The sequence below is a fragment of the Entelurus aequoreus genome, linkage group LG20 (genome assembly GCF_033978785.1).
Source record: "Entelurus aequoreus isolate RoL-2023_Sb linkage group LG20, RoL_Eaeq_v1.1, whole genome shotgun sequence".
Lineage (NCBI taxonomy): Eukaryota > Metazoa > Chordata > Actinopteri > Syngnathiformes > Syngnathidae > Entelurus > Entelurus aequoreus.
The window spans coordinates 35649463-35665710 of record NC_084750.1 but is presented as its reverse complement, the minus strand read 5'-3'; the positions used below and the strand labels follow the sequence as shown (position 1 = coordinate 35665710).

Sequence of the window (16248 nt, the reverse complement as noted above, 5' to 3'; positions counted from 1 at the left end):
TGGAGCAAAGACGGTGTCCACAATGTACATCCATAGATGACACGACAATCAACAATGTCCCCACAAAGAAGGATAGGATCCGCACAACTTAAGTAGTCTTGATTGCGAAAACAAAGCAAGTGCGGGGAATGGGAGTCAAAGGAAGACATGAAACTGCTACAGGAAAATACCAACAAAAGAGGAAAAGCCACCAAAATAGGAGCGCAAGACACTACACACAGGAAAACAGCAAAAAACTCTGAATAAGTCAGGGGGTGATGTGACAGGTGGTGACAGTACACCTACTTTGAGACAAGAGCTATAGTGATGCATGGTTGGTTATGGTTTTAATTCATATTCCAACAATTGCGAGAAATACTTTTTATTGTCAATATCGGCTGCTGAGTTTAATTTTTCAATGATTTCTGCTGCTTGTGTGCCTCGGGATTTTTTCAATGAGAAAAATGTGCCTTGGCTCAGAAAAGGTTGAAAAACATTGCTCTAGAGCAGGGGTGTCCAAAGTGCGGCCCGGGGGCCATTTGCGGCCCGCAGCTAATTGTTTACCAGCCCGCCACACATTCTGGAAATACTTTTGTAAAAATAAAAAAGAACATTAAAAAAAGTGGAATGAGGTGAAATCTAACGAGAAAAAGTTGCAATCTTGACACAAAAGCTGCCATGCAGGCTGTTTTTTTTTCTTTTGTCTTTCTTCATTTTTCTATTTTTGCGATTGCTCAAAAAAAAAAAAAAAGACAAAAAATCCATGTTATAATGAATTATTTTCAGGGCTCCAATGACTTCAAATATTTCACTTTAAAATGTTTTATGTGGTAAATATTGCATATGTTGTGTAGTAGCCATATAAAAACATTGAAGTTTTTTTTGACAAAAGCGCATAAAACAAACAAAATATCAACAGATATATCTGAAGTTGATCTCGTAACTTAAGTGTTGAAAGTAAAAGAAAACCTAATAAAAATGTATCACTTTATGAGTGGGGCACCTTTTGGATCCCAAATATATTTAGTGATTTTTTATTTATCTTTTCACTGTGATTACTCAAAAATATGAAATAATTAAAATCAATAGTGTCCTGCATTATTGATCTTTTAGGGCTCTAATTACTAAATACTGCATATTTCAGTTTTACTATAAAAAAAAAACTAAGTTGTTTTTGACAGAAAAGCCATAAAACATTTTTTTTAAGTTGATATAGAGATTTACTGTAAGCGTTAAATAATTTAAAAAAAATAATAATCTGACTTATTTTTAACATTTTAATGACTGAGACCCTTTATGGTCCCCGGGACCCCTAAAGGTAAAATAAATAAAAAACGCATATATTTTGTTATGGTTTGAAAATGAAAAATATCTAAATGGCCCCCACATGCTTTAATTTTTCCATGCGCGGCCCTCAGTGGAAAAAGTTTGGACACCCCTGCTCTAGAGGATTAATCATTTGGATCCTGCACCATACCCTCAATCTAGAGATGTCCTAAGTCTATTTAACACACATACTTAGCCTCAGTCTCGATTTCTATTGCCCATTGTGTCTGCAGTAGTTAAATTGCAGAAGATAAATACTATGGATCCGAGTCTAGAGCTGTCTTATCTAAGCCTATTTAAAACACATTTTAACCTCAATCTTTATTTTCCTATTTTCCTTTTGTCTGCAATATTTTGATTGCAAATGCATCGCCTTCTTTCCTCCCGACATGTTCTCCTCTTCCATCAGATAACAACGGCCTCAAAGAATGTTCCTGTGACAGCGTTGCCTTGAGACATGAGGTGGCTGCACTGTGAATGTGAGTGGGGAAGAAAGAGATTGCTTCCAGATTGCCCAGGCACCAAAAAAGAGACACTTTTTTCATTTTCTACCTGGTCAACTATAGAGAAAAAAAACAAGAAAAAAAACAATAAGGAAGCAATGAATGCTGAGAAGGGCGTTTGGGAAATTGCAGGGGCACAGTGCAAAGGAGTGGAATTGTTTAAGATGGGAAAAGCTGCCTAAAGGGCTGGGATGAAGCTAGAACATTTCTCAAAGGAAAAAAAAAAAAAAAAAAAACAACACAAAAAAAAAAAAAAGAGAAAAAATGAATGTGAAGTTTATTTTGTAATTAGAAAGGAGGAGTCACGTTTGAGATACACACCGAAGATTGTCTTCCTCAGATATTAAGCTACGGTTAGTTTTCAGTATTTCTTCTGTTCTAGTGATACATTTTTAGTTTTCGAGATATATTTTAAAACCAGATGTTTAGGGTTTTTTTTGTTGTTTTTTTCCTTCTTGAATCTTCATGGCCTTAATTTCAAGGGCGCCGGACAAGAGACTTTTTACAAGCTAAAGTCTGACGTCTGGTTGGGGAAAAAAAACAAACAAACAAAAAAAAAAGTCAGTCTTTTGGCGCACGTGGAGGTCCGAGGAACTGAGCGATGACGAGGAAACAGAATCTCTCCCATAAACTGTACAGATTTAATAGAGAAAAGTGTTTTTTGGGTTTGATGATTATTATGTCAGAAGTAACTAGATGTTAAAAAGATAGCAAAATGCCTGATGTGGGGGTGACTTGAGATTTTTTCACAGCGAGGAAAAAGCTGCATTGTGTATGCAGTCAACGCTTTTTTTATGGTCACCGTTATTATTTACCGAGCAATGTCGCTGTCAATCACATGACTGCTTTTTATCTGCCGCATTTTTTATGAGCTTGAAGATGTTTTTAGCCTGCTTTGCTTGTCACACTGCAAAAAAAAAAAAAAAAAAAATTGATAAAATGTACAAAAAAATATATAATGGAGAAAGAAAAAAAAACTCGGCAGTGCAACAAAAATGTTCAATCAGTGCAAAAGCAATAGAGGAAATTGTTGACAATTTCTGTAGTTTTTCCTAGTTGTGGATCAAATGCAGCCCACAAATGGCCATTTTTATACCAAAGATGAAGATACACTCTGTTTATTTTCCCCGTCTCATTGTTTCTGTTGGTTGTTGATGTTGATGGTGTTGTTGATGTTGATGTTGCTGTTGTTCTTGTTGTCGTTATTGCTCTTCTTGGTGTTTTTTTATTTGGTTTCGACGGCTGGACCATTGCTTACGTACCCTTGCACCTACACACACATAAACAAGGGGTTTTGGTTTTTTTTATGAGCGGTGGCAGTTTTCCGAGTTTTATTCTCCTCTTGTTTCCCAGCGCCACCAAAAAAGTTGTGCACCTGTGGGCCACATGGGGTCATGGGATCACGTACAATTTCAACTTAAAATAACATTCATCACGAGCAACAGGATTTACAATTTTATTTTCAAAATTAAAAAGGGAATTTTGCCCATCTGCAATATTTATATGAGACATAAACATCTTTCTCTTTAGTGTGCATCCTAAATAGTCAAAAACTGCTAGCAAGAAGCGGTTTACGATGACTATTTTGCCTATAAAGCACACCAAAAAAAACATCCAAAAATTGCCAACAACGCTTCATTCACATGCATCCATCGCTATTGTGAGCGCTAACACAGAGGAACTACTTTTTTGGCATAGTGACACAGCCCCTTGCTCACACTCCTGCCATGAGTGAAGGGTAAAAAGTACCACTGATAGTCACACACACACACTAGGTGTGGTGAAATTACCCTCTGGATTTGACCCATCGCCCTTGATCACCCCCTGGGAGGTGAGGGGAGCAGTGAGCAGCAGCGGTGGCCGCGCCCGGGAATCATTTTGGTGATTTAACCCCCAATTCCAACCCTCGATGCTGAGTGCCAAGCAGGGAGGTAATGGGTCCCATTTGTATAGTCTTTGGTATGACTCGACCTACCGATCCCAGGGCGGACACTCTAACCTAGCTAGCTACTAAGCTAATGCTGCTGAATCGCCTCTGAGTTTGGAAAAGTTCATTCTAGATTATAAATCAGGCCTCACACTTTTTGTAGTAAGCCAAGAAGTTGGTCAACATTACCAAGTAAAACTCCAGACCGACTAAATCAGTGGATACTGGCTTTCAACTTAGACCCGTCAACATCGCTAGGTAGACTCAGCAAGATACTTGATTGTGCTCAACATTTTTTTACCCGAGGACTATTTTGAATTTACCCGCTCAACATGAAGCACAAGTCTGGTGCTGAAAGATACAACCGTCCAATCAGTCGGCATCCCTGTAAGTACAGATACTGTAAGTTCGGTATGTTATCAATTCAATACATAGAGCTCATTCTAAGACGAGTGCTTTGTGTTTCACTGGAGCTGGATCTGCTTAGCACTCGGCTTGTAAAATTCATCCTCCATATATTCGGGCTCAAAAAGTGACGTTTCTGGATCATCATTTTTCAAAGTAGTCGCATCCGTCGTCTCTTGTGAAGTCTGCCATGATTAGTGGAAGCAAACATAGAACACGCTGTAGATGCAAGTAGCGCTTGTTGCTTTTGCGCCCAAGAAAAAAGTTACGATAATGCCTAAAATCGCCAAAATATGTAAATATTACACGTTCTCATGAATGTACATACATACTTACAGCACGTGTATAAAACATTGTTGAAATGTTTCTTAGAGGGCTTTTTAGGCGAAACAAGTCAATCCACATTATCTGCATAGTTCGCCGACACTTGCTAGCAGTTTTTCACTATTTAGATTGCACTGACACGAGAATGACGCTTGTTCTTGTCTCACAGAAGGATTGTGGACGATGGGAAAATATCCAAAACAAGAGCGGTTTTCCTTCAATTACCTTTTTTTTACCCCAGAACTAAAGCTCCATCTCGATCCTTGCCGGGTCAGGGCGAGTTGACTCCACTCCCCTGGTTTTGATGGCCGGCATTCATCAGCTTTTACAATTGACTTGTCCTTCTCGGACCTCCCATGAGTAACTTCCCAAAGACCATTGGAATCAGACCATTTCTTTAAAAACGGAACAAAACAATGAAAAGTAAAATCAGGAAAAAAAACGGTGATTTACCAAAATTGTAACCACCATGAAGCTTTTGACGTGTTTGAGACATTTAATATCATGGTGGCCACTTAAAATAAACGTGTCACACGGAGCTTGACTTAACACTTTCTTAAAAACGGGAAAAGGAGTTTGTATGATGTTGCGTTCAAATCCCCTGGGTGCATTCTCTGTAACATTCATTGTCGTTTCCAGGTTGTTGTGTTTCTTTTTTCTCGCTTACCAAACTTGCGAGATGACCAAAACAAAAAAAACAATGCTAGTTTACTGCTTTTAGTCACTTCAGCGGTATAGTGGGAAGGGGATTCAAATGGCCCCATTTGTCAAGGTCTACCTGACACATGAAACGTGACAAGTTCGGGGTGCAGTATCCACTTTAGCTGCTAGACCGCAGTAGAGTGTTGACTATCTTGAAATGTGTTTAGTAGCAATTCCAACTTTGGCCACGGCGTCCTTTGCTATGTCGGGTGGCGCTTTCTATTATTTTTAGCAGACTGCATTGCAACATGATTCTCACCTCTCACGTGAGATCTACCCAGGAAAGGGGCCATGTGAATCTCTTCCCTGCTGTATGCAGGGTTGTGCTTGTGTTGCCATGGAGGTAATTGTGCGATATGAATGCACACAACATAACCAGAAAGATATCAGCTAAAAGCCAAACGTGAGGGTTTTTAGGACAACAAAATATGTTAAACACCCGCGCCAAATGTTGAAACAGTTGGATTTTTGGCTTTGACATGATTGTGTTTCCATGCAGTTGCCAGAAACATTCAGTCTGAAGGTGCTCCCTGCTTTGACGTCAGTACGGCAAAGATCTAAACAGGTAGCTGAGAGGCACATTTTCTAGAATCACCTGTTTGTTATTTCTTGATTACAACTACCTTAGGACTATAGAGCGCACCGGTATAAAAGCCGCACCTTCTAAATTTTAGAAGAAAAAATGTTTTTAGATATATTAGCCGCACCGGACCTATAAGCCACAGATATATACTTTCCAAAATGAGTTATTTACACAGAAATATTTTGTCGATGTCTATTTGCATACCTTAATTGTTTCCAAACGTTGTCTGTAACACGGCAGTAAAACGGCAGATTAAACAAAACAGAAGTCCTCATCATGGACGCACTAGCTGCTGAAACTAGTGGGTACAAAACTCATTTGTATACTCTAGCCTTTAAATTGACCCCCCTTTTAGACCAGTTAAGCTGCCGTCTCTTTTCTGCTCTGGGGCACGAATTAGGTGACCACAGATGATGTGCTAGCTGTTCAAAGTCGGGACTCGGGGTGGACCGCTCATCTGTGCCTCAGTTGATGACGTCTCTGCGCTGCTGACTTGTTAAAGTTAAAGTACCAATGATTGTCACACACACACTAGGTGTGGCGAAATTATTCTCTGCATTCGACCCATCACCCTTAATCACCCCCTGGGAGGTGAGGGGAGCAGTGGGCAGCAGCGGTGGCCGCGCCCGGGAATCATTTTTGGTGATTTAACCCCCAATTCCAACCCTTGATGCTGAGTGCCAAGCAGGGAGGTAATGGTTCCCATTTTTATAGTCTTTGGTATGACTCGGCCGGGGTTTGAACTCAGAACCTACCGATCTCAGGGCGGACACTCTAACCACTAGTCTCCACTCAAGATGATCTCTTGCTGGCCCCACTGTGGACTGGACTCTCACACTATTAACTAGTTCCACTCGACGTCCATTGCACCGGTCGTCTGCGGTCCCCTCCAAGATTTCTCATTGTATCCCATTGGGTTGAATTTTTTCTTGCCCTGATGTGGGATCTGAGCTGAGAATGTCATTGTGGCTTGTGCAGCCCTTTGAGACACTTGTGATTTAAGGCTATATAAATAAACTTTGGTTGATTGATTGGTTGATTGATTCATTGATTGAAGCTAGCTCTCCAATCAGCTAAACAGACTCAATAACTCCACAGTGACGTTTTTGTAAATTTACTGAGGAATTTGTGAAAGTGAAACAATACAAAAAGAATACCATTGTAAGTTAATAATACTACCACAGAAACTTGTAAACATGTTAGCGTAGTAGTTAATGCTAAAGACACTATTACGGTAGCACATGCAAAATATCACACACGGGACGGTTTAGTCAGTATGAGTAGTTGTAGTTATATTGTAAAACTTACAAACGATGCGTGGAGTGATGAATGAAGAATACATGTGAGTAGAAACTGTCAGGTTCAAACACTGATGACATCTATTAAACAAGACAAGAGGCAAAGAATTAAACAGAGACACAATTCAATTTGGACTCAATATTGAGGAGAATCGTCTGTACACTGTACCCTTCACAGTATCTCAGCACGCTCTGCCAAAAGATTGCATGCCTCCTTCTTTTATTTTGGACCCTCCCCGACCACATGGCCATGTTTCCAAAGGACAAAGGTTGCAAAAAGTTCACCGAAAAGGTCGTAAATAATTCACAGAAAAGGTCAGTTCAAAAGGAGTTCGTAAAGTAGTTCCAAAAGAGGTCCATAAAATAGTTCAAAAAGACGTTCGTAAAATACTTCAAAAAGAGTTCCATAAAATAGTTCAAAAAGAGTTCGTCTGGAAATTGGGCAGATCCTGCCATCTCTCCGCTTTGAAGTCCTTGGGTTAGAACAATATCTTTCTGTAGATTACCATACATGAAAGAACACGGGAAGAGTTTTACGAGCCTTACTCTTGGTAGGTTCCAAAGACAGCTTTTGTCTTCTCCAGACACTCAACGTATCACAAAGTTTTTGTGATAACTTACAAACAATTATTCTAACAGAAACGCTATGGACGAGTACGATATTGAACGGTACTTGTACTCCCAGGTTAAAACACTTCATCAGAAGGAAATACTGGAGACGTTCACCCCGCAGCACGTGCAGTGAGTGACCTGTTCCAAAAGATGGCGCCGTAGCACAAACCATAACACACCTTTTCAGTGTCTCTGCTTGTGTCTGATGACAACTACTTGTTGAACACAAAACATTATGGCTGGCCGTTAGCAAAGAAAACACCATATAAGCCGTAGGGTTTAATGTTTAGTAAAAAAAAAGTATAAATAGACGTATAGTCCAGAATGTATGGTAATTAAATTATTCAGGGTAGGTTCCTTACTGTCATTATAGTCCGAATAAAATTGTCTCTGTTATACGCTATATTGCCAAAAGTATTTGGCCACCTGCCTTGACTCACATATGAACTTGAAGTGCCATCCCATTCCTAACCCATAGGGTTCAATATGATGTCGGTCCACCTTTTGCAGCTATTACAGCTTCAACTCTTCTGGGAAGGCTGTCCACAAGGTTGCGGAGTGTGTTTATAGGAATTTTCCACCATTCTTCCAAAAGCACATTGGTTAGGTCGAGAAAGCCCGGCTCTCACTCTCCGTTCTAATTCATCCCAAAGGTGTTCTATCGGGTTCAGGTCAGGACTCTGTGCAGGCCAGTCAAGTTCATCCACACCAATGTCTTTATGGACCTTTCTTTGTGCACTGGTGCACAGTCATGTTGGAAGAAGAAGGGGCTTGCTCCAAACTGTTCCCACAAGGTTGGGAGCATGGAATTTTCCTAAATGTTTTGGTATCCTGGAGCATTCAAAGTTCCTTTCACTGGAACTAAGGGGCCAAGCCCAACTCCTGACCCCTCTCTGTCAGTTTACGTGGCCAACCACTTGGTGGCTGAGTTACTGTTGTTCCCAAACTCTTCCATTTTCTTATAATAAAGCCGACAGTTGACTTTGGAATATTTAGGAGCGAGGAAATTTCACGACTGGATTTGTTGCACAGGTGGCATCCTATGACAGTTCCACACTGGAAATCACTGAGAGCGGCCCATTCTTTCACAAATGTTTGTAGAAACAGTCTCCATGCCTAAGTGCTTGATTGTATACACCCGTGGCCGGGACAAGTGATTAGGACACCTGATTCTCATCCTTTGGATGGGTGGCCAAATACTTTTGGCAATATAGTGTATCAGGCTTGCCGGGCTTTGTGGATTTCTGCCAGCTTTGTTCCATCCACTCTACAAAATAAAAGAAGCCTTTTTTGTGTCCATGCTTCACTGGCACTGCTAATGTAAAAAGGCCAAGTCAGGATCCTCCGCGCTCATTTTACCCCTCGCTGTCATTCGCTCCCTGGTGGCCATTCTCTCATGCCCTCTATGAGGTGTCGTCTCTTTATCGGGACGTGCAAAAGCGTGACTGCAAACCAATTTAAGTCATTCGTGCAATGAGGCTTAGCGAGAGGCCAAATTGTCTCCCTCTGGGACAATAGGAGCCACTCCAGCGTCCCTCAAAATAAGCATTTCTTCCGGAAAAGAAGGGAGTTTTTTTTGCGTTGGTGGCGCTTGCAGTTGAGCCCTAAATGGAAGAAGTTCCCTGCTACCGCATTGCATTTTGGGGAAATGGAATTACAGGTCAACCGTACTGCTCCAAAAAAGAAGGGAACAACTAAAAATTCCGGTTCCGGTGACCATGGATGAGGTGCTGGCTGTCCAGAGTTGGGACCCGGGGTGGACCGCTCGCCTGTGCATCGGTTGGGGACGTCTCTGTGCTACTGACCTGTCTCCGCTCGGGATGGTCTCCTGCTGGCCCCACTATGGACTGGACTCTCACTGTTATGTTGGATCCACTAGGGACTGTACTTAGAGGGGGGGTTACCCAGATATGCGATCCTCCCCAAGGTTTCTCATAGTCATTCACATCGACGTCCCTTATGTAGGCTCTGTGCCGAGGATGTCGTTGTGGCTTGTGCAGCCCTTTGAGACTTTTGTTATTTAGGGCTGTATAAATAAACGATTGATTGATTGATTGATTGATTGAAAAAGGCACATTACAGATCTGCATGGAGGAAATATTCCAGTCGATTGATTGCAGGGTATTGCTCAAAAAAGTGACTGATTTCCCGTAGCGTGTGTCGTCCACATTGTTACGTACGGCGGGAGGGAAGGAGACGACACGACGGCAGGGATCAGTTCAATAGGTTTATTGAAGCTGATGATAGGTTGGAGTGTGTATGCTACTCTAAGTGAATGGTGAAGAATTAGCAATATGAATGTCACCAGAGGTTGTTGTTTGTTGGTTGAATCCTTCGACAGTCCAAGATTCAAGATGCTTTATTATTGTCCATTCTTTAACATGTACAAGACACATAAGAACTGAAATTTCATTTTCGGCACAGTCTCACTAAGAGCAGACATACGTTACAAGGGGACAAGACGGGACCGCCAACGGATCAGCCACTCACAGCGCTCCTTAAAAAAGGTGGGAAAGGGGGAAGAGTAAAAAAAGTATCAGTCTAAGGCTGGACCCTCGGGAGGGGTCCAAGAAAAATACCTCACATAGCATAGCACACATAAACATGATACATGTAATCACAACAACTCGCAACAGAGGGGGGGGGGGGGATTTGGGGCCCTGGAGGCCGGCTGCCGCTATAAAGCGCTACTCAGCCATCCACAACCCCGAAGAGGAATTAAGCAGTGGTGAAGGCGTTGATTGGGGGAGGGGCAGATGCGTGCATGTATGCCCAATTAACTTGGGTGAGATGTTGAAATCTTTTTGTGGACCGGGGCCGATCTCAAAGTTCGACACCAGGTGTTATTGAAAAAAAGGAAGGTCAAAATCGTCCATCGTTGAGGAGTCCTGGGGGGAGTTTTTCAGAACAGCCTGTTCCTGATAGCGTCAAGGCCATTCGGGGGAGTCAAATCGTAGATTAAGATGTTGTTTTCTTCGAGCAGTCAAAACAATGACATTCCTGCTCTGCGTCCGTGCTGGTTCTCTCAAATTCAATTTAATTATTCCTTCTCAGCAAGCTTCTCCATGATGAGATCCATTTTGCGATTCAAATCAGAAATCGCCACAGTCTGTGTTCCCACAGCCCGACCCAATCCTTCCATTGCGATGAACAGCCAGAGGGGCAAGGCGAGAAGACAGTCCGTGGGCAAGCGAGAGGTCGGGGGCTGGAGAGAGGCGACGAGTTCCGTGTCCAAGCGGGGATCGAGGATCGAGGATCGAGGGAAGCGGTCCAAAGCATACTTGCCAACCCTCCCGATTTTCCCGGGAGACTCCCGAATTTCAGTGCCCTTCCCGAAAATCTCCCGGGCCAACCATTCTCCCGAATTTCTCCCGATTTCCACCCGAACAACAATATTGGGGGCGTGCCTTAAAGGCACTGCCTTTAGCGTCCTCTCTCACCTGAAAAGGAGACTATTATATATGTCTCCGTTATCCATAGGTTTATCTATAACCCATAAAGTAGGCAGGCACGGAGCTATTTCTCAGCGTGTGTTTATTCCAGCCGGCACGTTAATACACTGACACACAACATCCGGATTCCCGTCATGCATTGCTTCAAAACTACGGCAAGTAGTAATGTCCAAAAACATAACAGAGACGAAGCAGAAGAACGAAGAAGAGACATGGTGACGACGAGTGAGAAGAAGAAGTACGCTTGCAAGTTCTAAAATGATTGGAAAAAATAATTTCAGTTCATCCAGGACAGCTCGAAGGGGAAGGGGTATGCTGCCTGCACATTTTGTAGATCAGACTTCTCCATTGAACACGGTGGCTGAACGGATATACTCATTCATGAACGGATTATTTATATATATATATATAAGAAATACTTGAAAATATATACACCCCCCGTTACCCCCGCCCCGACCTCAAAATCCTTCGTACCGCGTTATGGTCAATATGGTCCGGTGTGGCTAATATATGTAAACATATTTAGTTTTTCTAAAATTTGAGGGTGCGGCTTAAACACCAACGCGCTCTATAGCCCGGAAAATATGATAATTATGGTATGTCTTGAAAGGCTGAATGCAACACTTTTGGCATCATTGTAAAGCTAACCCTCAGCAGGTATCGTTCTTAAACCGCCAAAACTCACTGGGTAAGAAACTTGAGCAGTTTCAATTTTTTTTATTTTTTTTTAGCAAAATGACCGCCCGGCGCCTCCGGTTTAAGAGGTTCAAGTTTGTACATGGTGCTTAAGAGGGAGTTTTGCTGATCCCTCTAATAAAATGTTCATTCATTTGATCACTTCTGGGTTCAAACGTCTAAAAGAGCAAGTGAAAATAGTGTCTTCCACCCTTGGTATTTTCTTTGTGTGTGTGAGGGACTCTTTCACAGAGCAATTCTCTGTTTATCAGGTTTATGGATATGGCATAGCTATAACGTTCTCAAGACATGAATTGTCCTAATAGGAGTCATAATAGAGAATGTGCACGTTGGCCATTCCCAGAAATGGAGTACGATTCAATGGAAATGGAATTAGGAGAGAGGGAGGACTAACCACACAAATAGGAAGATATGCATCATTTTGGCTAATGGAGAATCAATGCAGAAACAGAAGCATTAGTTTGCTTCTGGTGTGTGTTTATCAGAAGTGACCCACAGATATGAAATATGACAAGTGGCTTTTTCGTAATGGCAACTCAACAAAGGACAATTGCATTTTTAGTGCTCAGTATTTTGTTGTAAGTTTGCATAGTGACTGCCCTCTGCAAGTGGAAAGCTATTGCAATGTAGTTTTTTGGGGGTTTTTTTACCATCAAGCACCGTTTTACAATGTTTTATTATAGACACACCATTTATTTCACAATAGTATTTCCAAAAAATACCATAATATAGAATAATTGAACCCCTTCAATGCATGGATATTAGAAAATCTACAATCTCTCAATCAACTTCAGTCCTAAACATAAATGCCACACATGTATTTTTAGTTCAATCCTTTGAAGGCCATTTGTTCAAATTATGTCCCAAATTTGCATAACATAACAAGAGCGACAAACACTAAATAGGTTTGTTATTGTTTGTGCTATGGCGCCATCTTTTGAACGAGTTTGCCAACTGCAGTAGCTGCATTGCCCTTCTGTATAGACTTTTTTCTTTTTTTACCGGAAGCAAAGTTGCCTTTCGGTCTTCTAGCCGTCCATAACGTAATTACACGTATGTATTCTTCATTTATCACTAGAGTTGTCCGATAATATCGGCCTGCCGATATTATCGGCCGATAAATGCTTTAAAATGTAATATCGGAAATTATCGGAATCGTTTTTTTTATTATAGGTATTGGTTTATTTATTTTTATTTTATTTATTTTTTTATTAAATCAACATAAAAAACACCAGATACACTTACAATTAGTGCACCAACCCAAAAAACCTCCCTCCCCCACTCATTCACACTCATTCACACAAAAGGGTTGTTTCTTTCTGTTATTAATATTCTGGTTCCTACATTATATATCAATATATATCAATACAGTCTGCAAGGGATACAGTCCGTAAGCACACATGATTGTGTGTGCTGCTGGTCCACTAATAGTACTAACCTTTAACAGTTAATTTTACTCATTTTCATTAATTACTAGTTTCTATGTAACTGTTTTATATTGTTTTACTTTCTTTTTTATTCAAGAAAATGTTTTTAATTTATTTATCTTATTTTATTTCATAATTTTTAAAAAAAAAAGGACCTTATCTTCACCATACCTGGTTGTCCAAATTAGGCATAATAATGTGTTAATTCCACGACTGTATATATCGGTATCGGTTGATATCGGTAATTAAAGAGTTGGACAATATTGGAATATCGGATATCGGCAAAAAGCCATTATCGGACATCCCTATTCATCACTCAAAGCAACGTTTGTAAGTTTTACTAAAAAAAAATATTTTACTTACTGAACTCTGCCATGTGTGATGTCTGTCTCTAATGTTTTGTATTCGACAAATAGTTTTCAAATCACACATACATGTTATTGTTTTTGCTACGGCGCCATCTTTTGGACAAGTTTGCTCACTCTAGGTGCTGCGGGTTGAAAATGTATTTCCTTTTTCATGCCTTGAATTAGAAGTACAACCATCCATAGTGTTTCTGCTTGAAAGGCTTTTCTATTCAACGCTTGCAAGTTCTACAATATAACTACAACAATTCATACTTACTTAACCGTCCCATGTGTAATGTCTGTAGGAGTGTTTTCATGCATATGCATTGGCTACTATGTTAACATGTTTACGAGTGTCTTTGTGAGTATTAACTTACAATGGCATTCTTTTTGTATTGTTTCAGTTTCACAAATTATTCAGTCAACTCACCAATACGTCACCGTGGCGTTATTGAGTTTGTTCAGCTGATTAGAAAGCTAACTTTCACAGATAGTGGGTCCATGACAATGACTTCTGTTTTGTTTGATCAGCCGTTTTACTGCCGTGTTACATGCACCGTTTGGAAACAATTAAGGTATTTACAAAATGCTTCTGTGTAAATAACTATTTCACAAAGTATATATCTGCGGCTTATATCTCAGTGCGCTCTATAGTCCTTAAAATATGTTTATTTACATTGTGACATTAAGGCCTTCAAAAGGGTCAATATGTAAATACAAATATCGCATATTTTATATTTCTTGTTCAGGGCTGAAGTTTATTGGTAAAAGAAGTAAAAAAAAATTAAATTAAATAAAAAATAATCCAAAATGTTTTTACACCTTTAAAAGCTTTAAAGACATTTATGTAATACACTTTCCCACCACTTGTGGCAGTAATGACAATATCACACAAATAAATGATAAATGATAAATGGGTTATACTTGTATAGCGCTACAGAAGAATTTTGTAGTTAAAGGTATAGAGAAGTTCCTTAAGAGCAAAAAATATGACTAAAGTGGTGAAGCTGTATTTTCATTTTACTGACAGTTTATTAATATATGTCCTCTTTAAATATAATACAATCAAATGTCCCCTGATGATTAAATGCAAACCTGCAATATAAAGTATTCTATATACGCAGTCTGTGTTCATGTTTTTTTTTTTTTTACTGTAGCAGCTTGTCCTGAGCAGCATGAAATCATTTTGACCTTCTGGTATGATCATTTGTCGATACCCAACCAGCAACTCTTACCTTTCGCAGTCGACTTCTCATCCTTCTTTCTGCAGCTACAAACGTAACAGAATGCACCCAGAAAGATTTGCGCATTTACAAGATTTGTACGTTGGAAAAATGTGTCCTTATCGGCCATTCTATCAAAGACTTCGGCCAAAGGCACAAGTAAATACTTTTTTTGGGTTAAGTCTGTCTCCAAAGGGTGCCTTTCGTCCTTTAGTTGTGTTCAATCTAATCTTCTTCAGAATTGACCATCCTTCATGTGATGTACAGTAGGAAGGGGATTCATATAGCCCCATTCGGTGCGATTTACCTGACACACGAAACATGATGAATTGGGGGGGGTTCACTATCCACATTCGCCGCCAGACGACAGTACAGAGTTGAATATCTTCAAACGTGTTTTGTGGCGATTCCAACTTTGACCACAGTGTTAGTTGCTTTATAGCAGGGGTCCCCAAACTACGGCCCGAAAGTCCCAAGTAAAAAAAATATTTTTTTTGTTTGTTTTTATTTTTGTTTTTGAGAATCTGTTTTTTCTAATCCATTTTTTACCGCTTGTTACTCTCTGTGTCTCCTAGCCGCTGAGGCAAATCATATTGTCTAAAAATGCATTTTCCCTCCGATAACGTGACATCATCGCGCTCGAGCCGCAGCAGGTGCGCGCTCGAGCCGCAGCAGATGCCCGTTCTTTCAGTCAATTAGCCACATTTTTTTTAACCCAATGCGGTTCCCGAGTCAAAAAGTTTGGGGACCCCTGCTTTATAGAGTGGCGCTTTCCATTATTTTCAGCAGACTGCATTGCAAAATGATTAACCCCCCCTCCCCACACCTTCCTCCCAGACTAGATCCACCCAGGAATATGAATCCCTTCCCTACTGTGCACGAGGCTGCACATAATAGCTCGCCTGGCTTCACCGTCTCTCACAGTTGGACGTGAGGTGAAAGCTGTGGCTAAATAACTCGTCACACACACAAGCAGGGGACCTCCTACTTTTTAATTGATGCTTCGCTTCCCTTTTGATGAAGGCGTACTGATTGGTGTTCCATCCCCAGGAAGAAAAAAAAACATCACCAAATGACAAAAACATTCACCTGCTTCTTTTTTTTTTTTTTTTTTTTTTTTTACTTCTGTTGCTATTTTTCATGGTTGTTGTTTGAGTGGTCACCTGCTGCACAGTGGGAACTCTAAGTGTGTACATCAGTGGGTGTGAAATGGGTTGGTTTAGTTCCTTTTGTTTTCCTCTCTGATGAAGCTTTCAATTAAAAAAAAAAAAAGTGTAAAAAAAAAAAAGCACCAAAGATTGCTGTCATCATTCAATTTGCATCACAGATGGTTTCCAAGCATTAATTATGCAGCCACCCCCATCCTCCTCCCGTGGACCCTGCACTCAGGAAGCCTGTTATTATTATCATCCGCCACGTTGACCTTGTGTCTCAACATCCTCGT

At 40.6% G+C, this 16248-nt stretch overlaps 2 protein-coding genes across 3 annotated transcripts in view; both read left to right on the top strand.

Moving 5' to 3' along the window:
- The window catches only part of rbms3 (RNA binding motif, single stranded interacting protein), a 589803-nt gene extending 579519 nt beyond the window's left edge, over nt 1-10284 (top strand). For both annotated transcript variants that reach the window (XM_062030027.1, XM_062030026.1), the window contains exon 13: nt 1715-10284. In XM_062030027.1, the coding sequence (XP_061886011.1) occupies nt 1715-1718 (4 nt within the window). In that variant the 3' untranslated portion in view covers nt 1719-10284. The remainder of the gene's footprint in view (nt 1-1714) is intronic.
- Nucleotides 1-16248, top strand: part of tgfbr2b (transforming growth factor beta receptor 2b) — a 306567-nt gene that overhangs the window by 127899 nt on the left and 162420 nt on the right. The window lies entirely within an intron of this gene.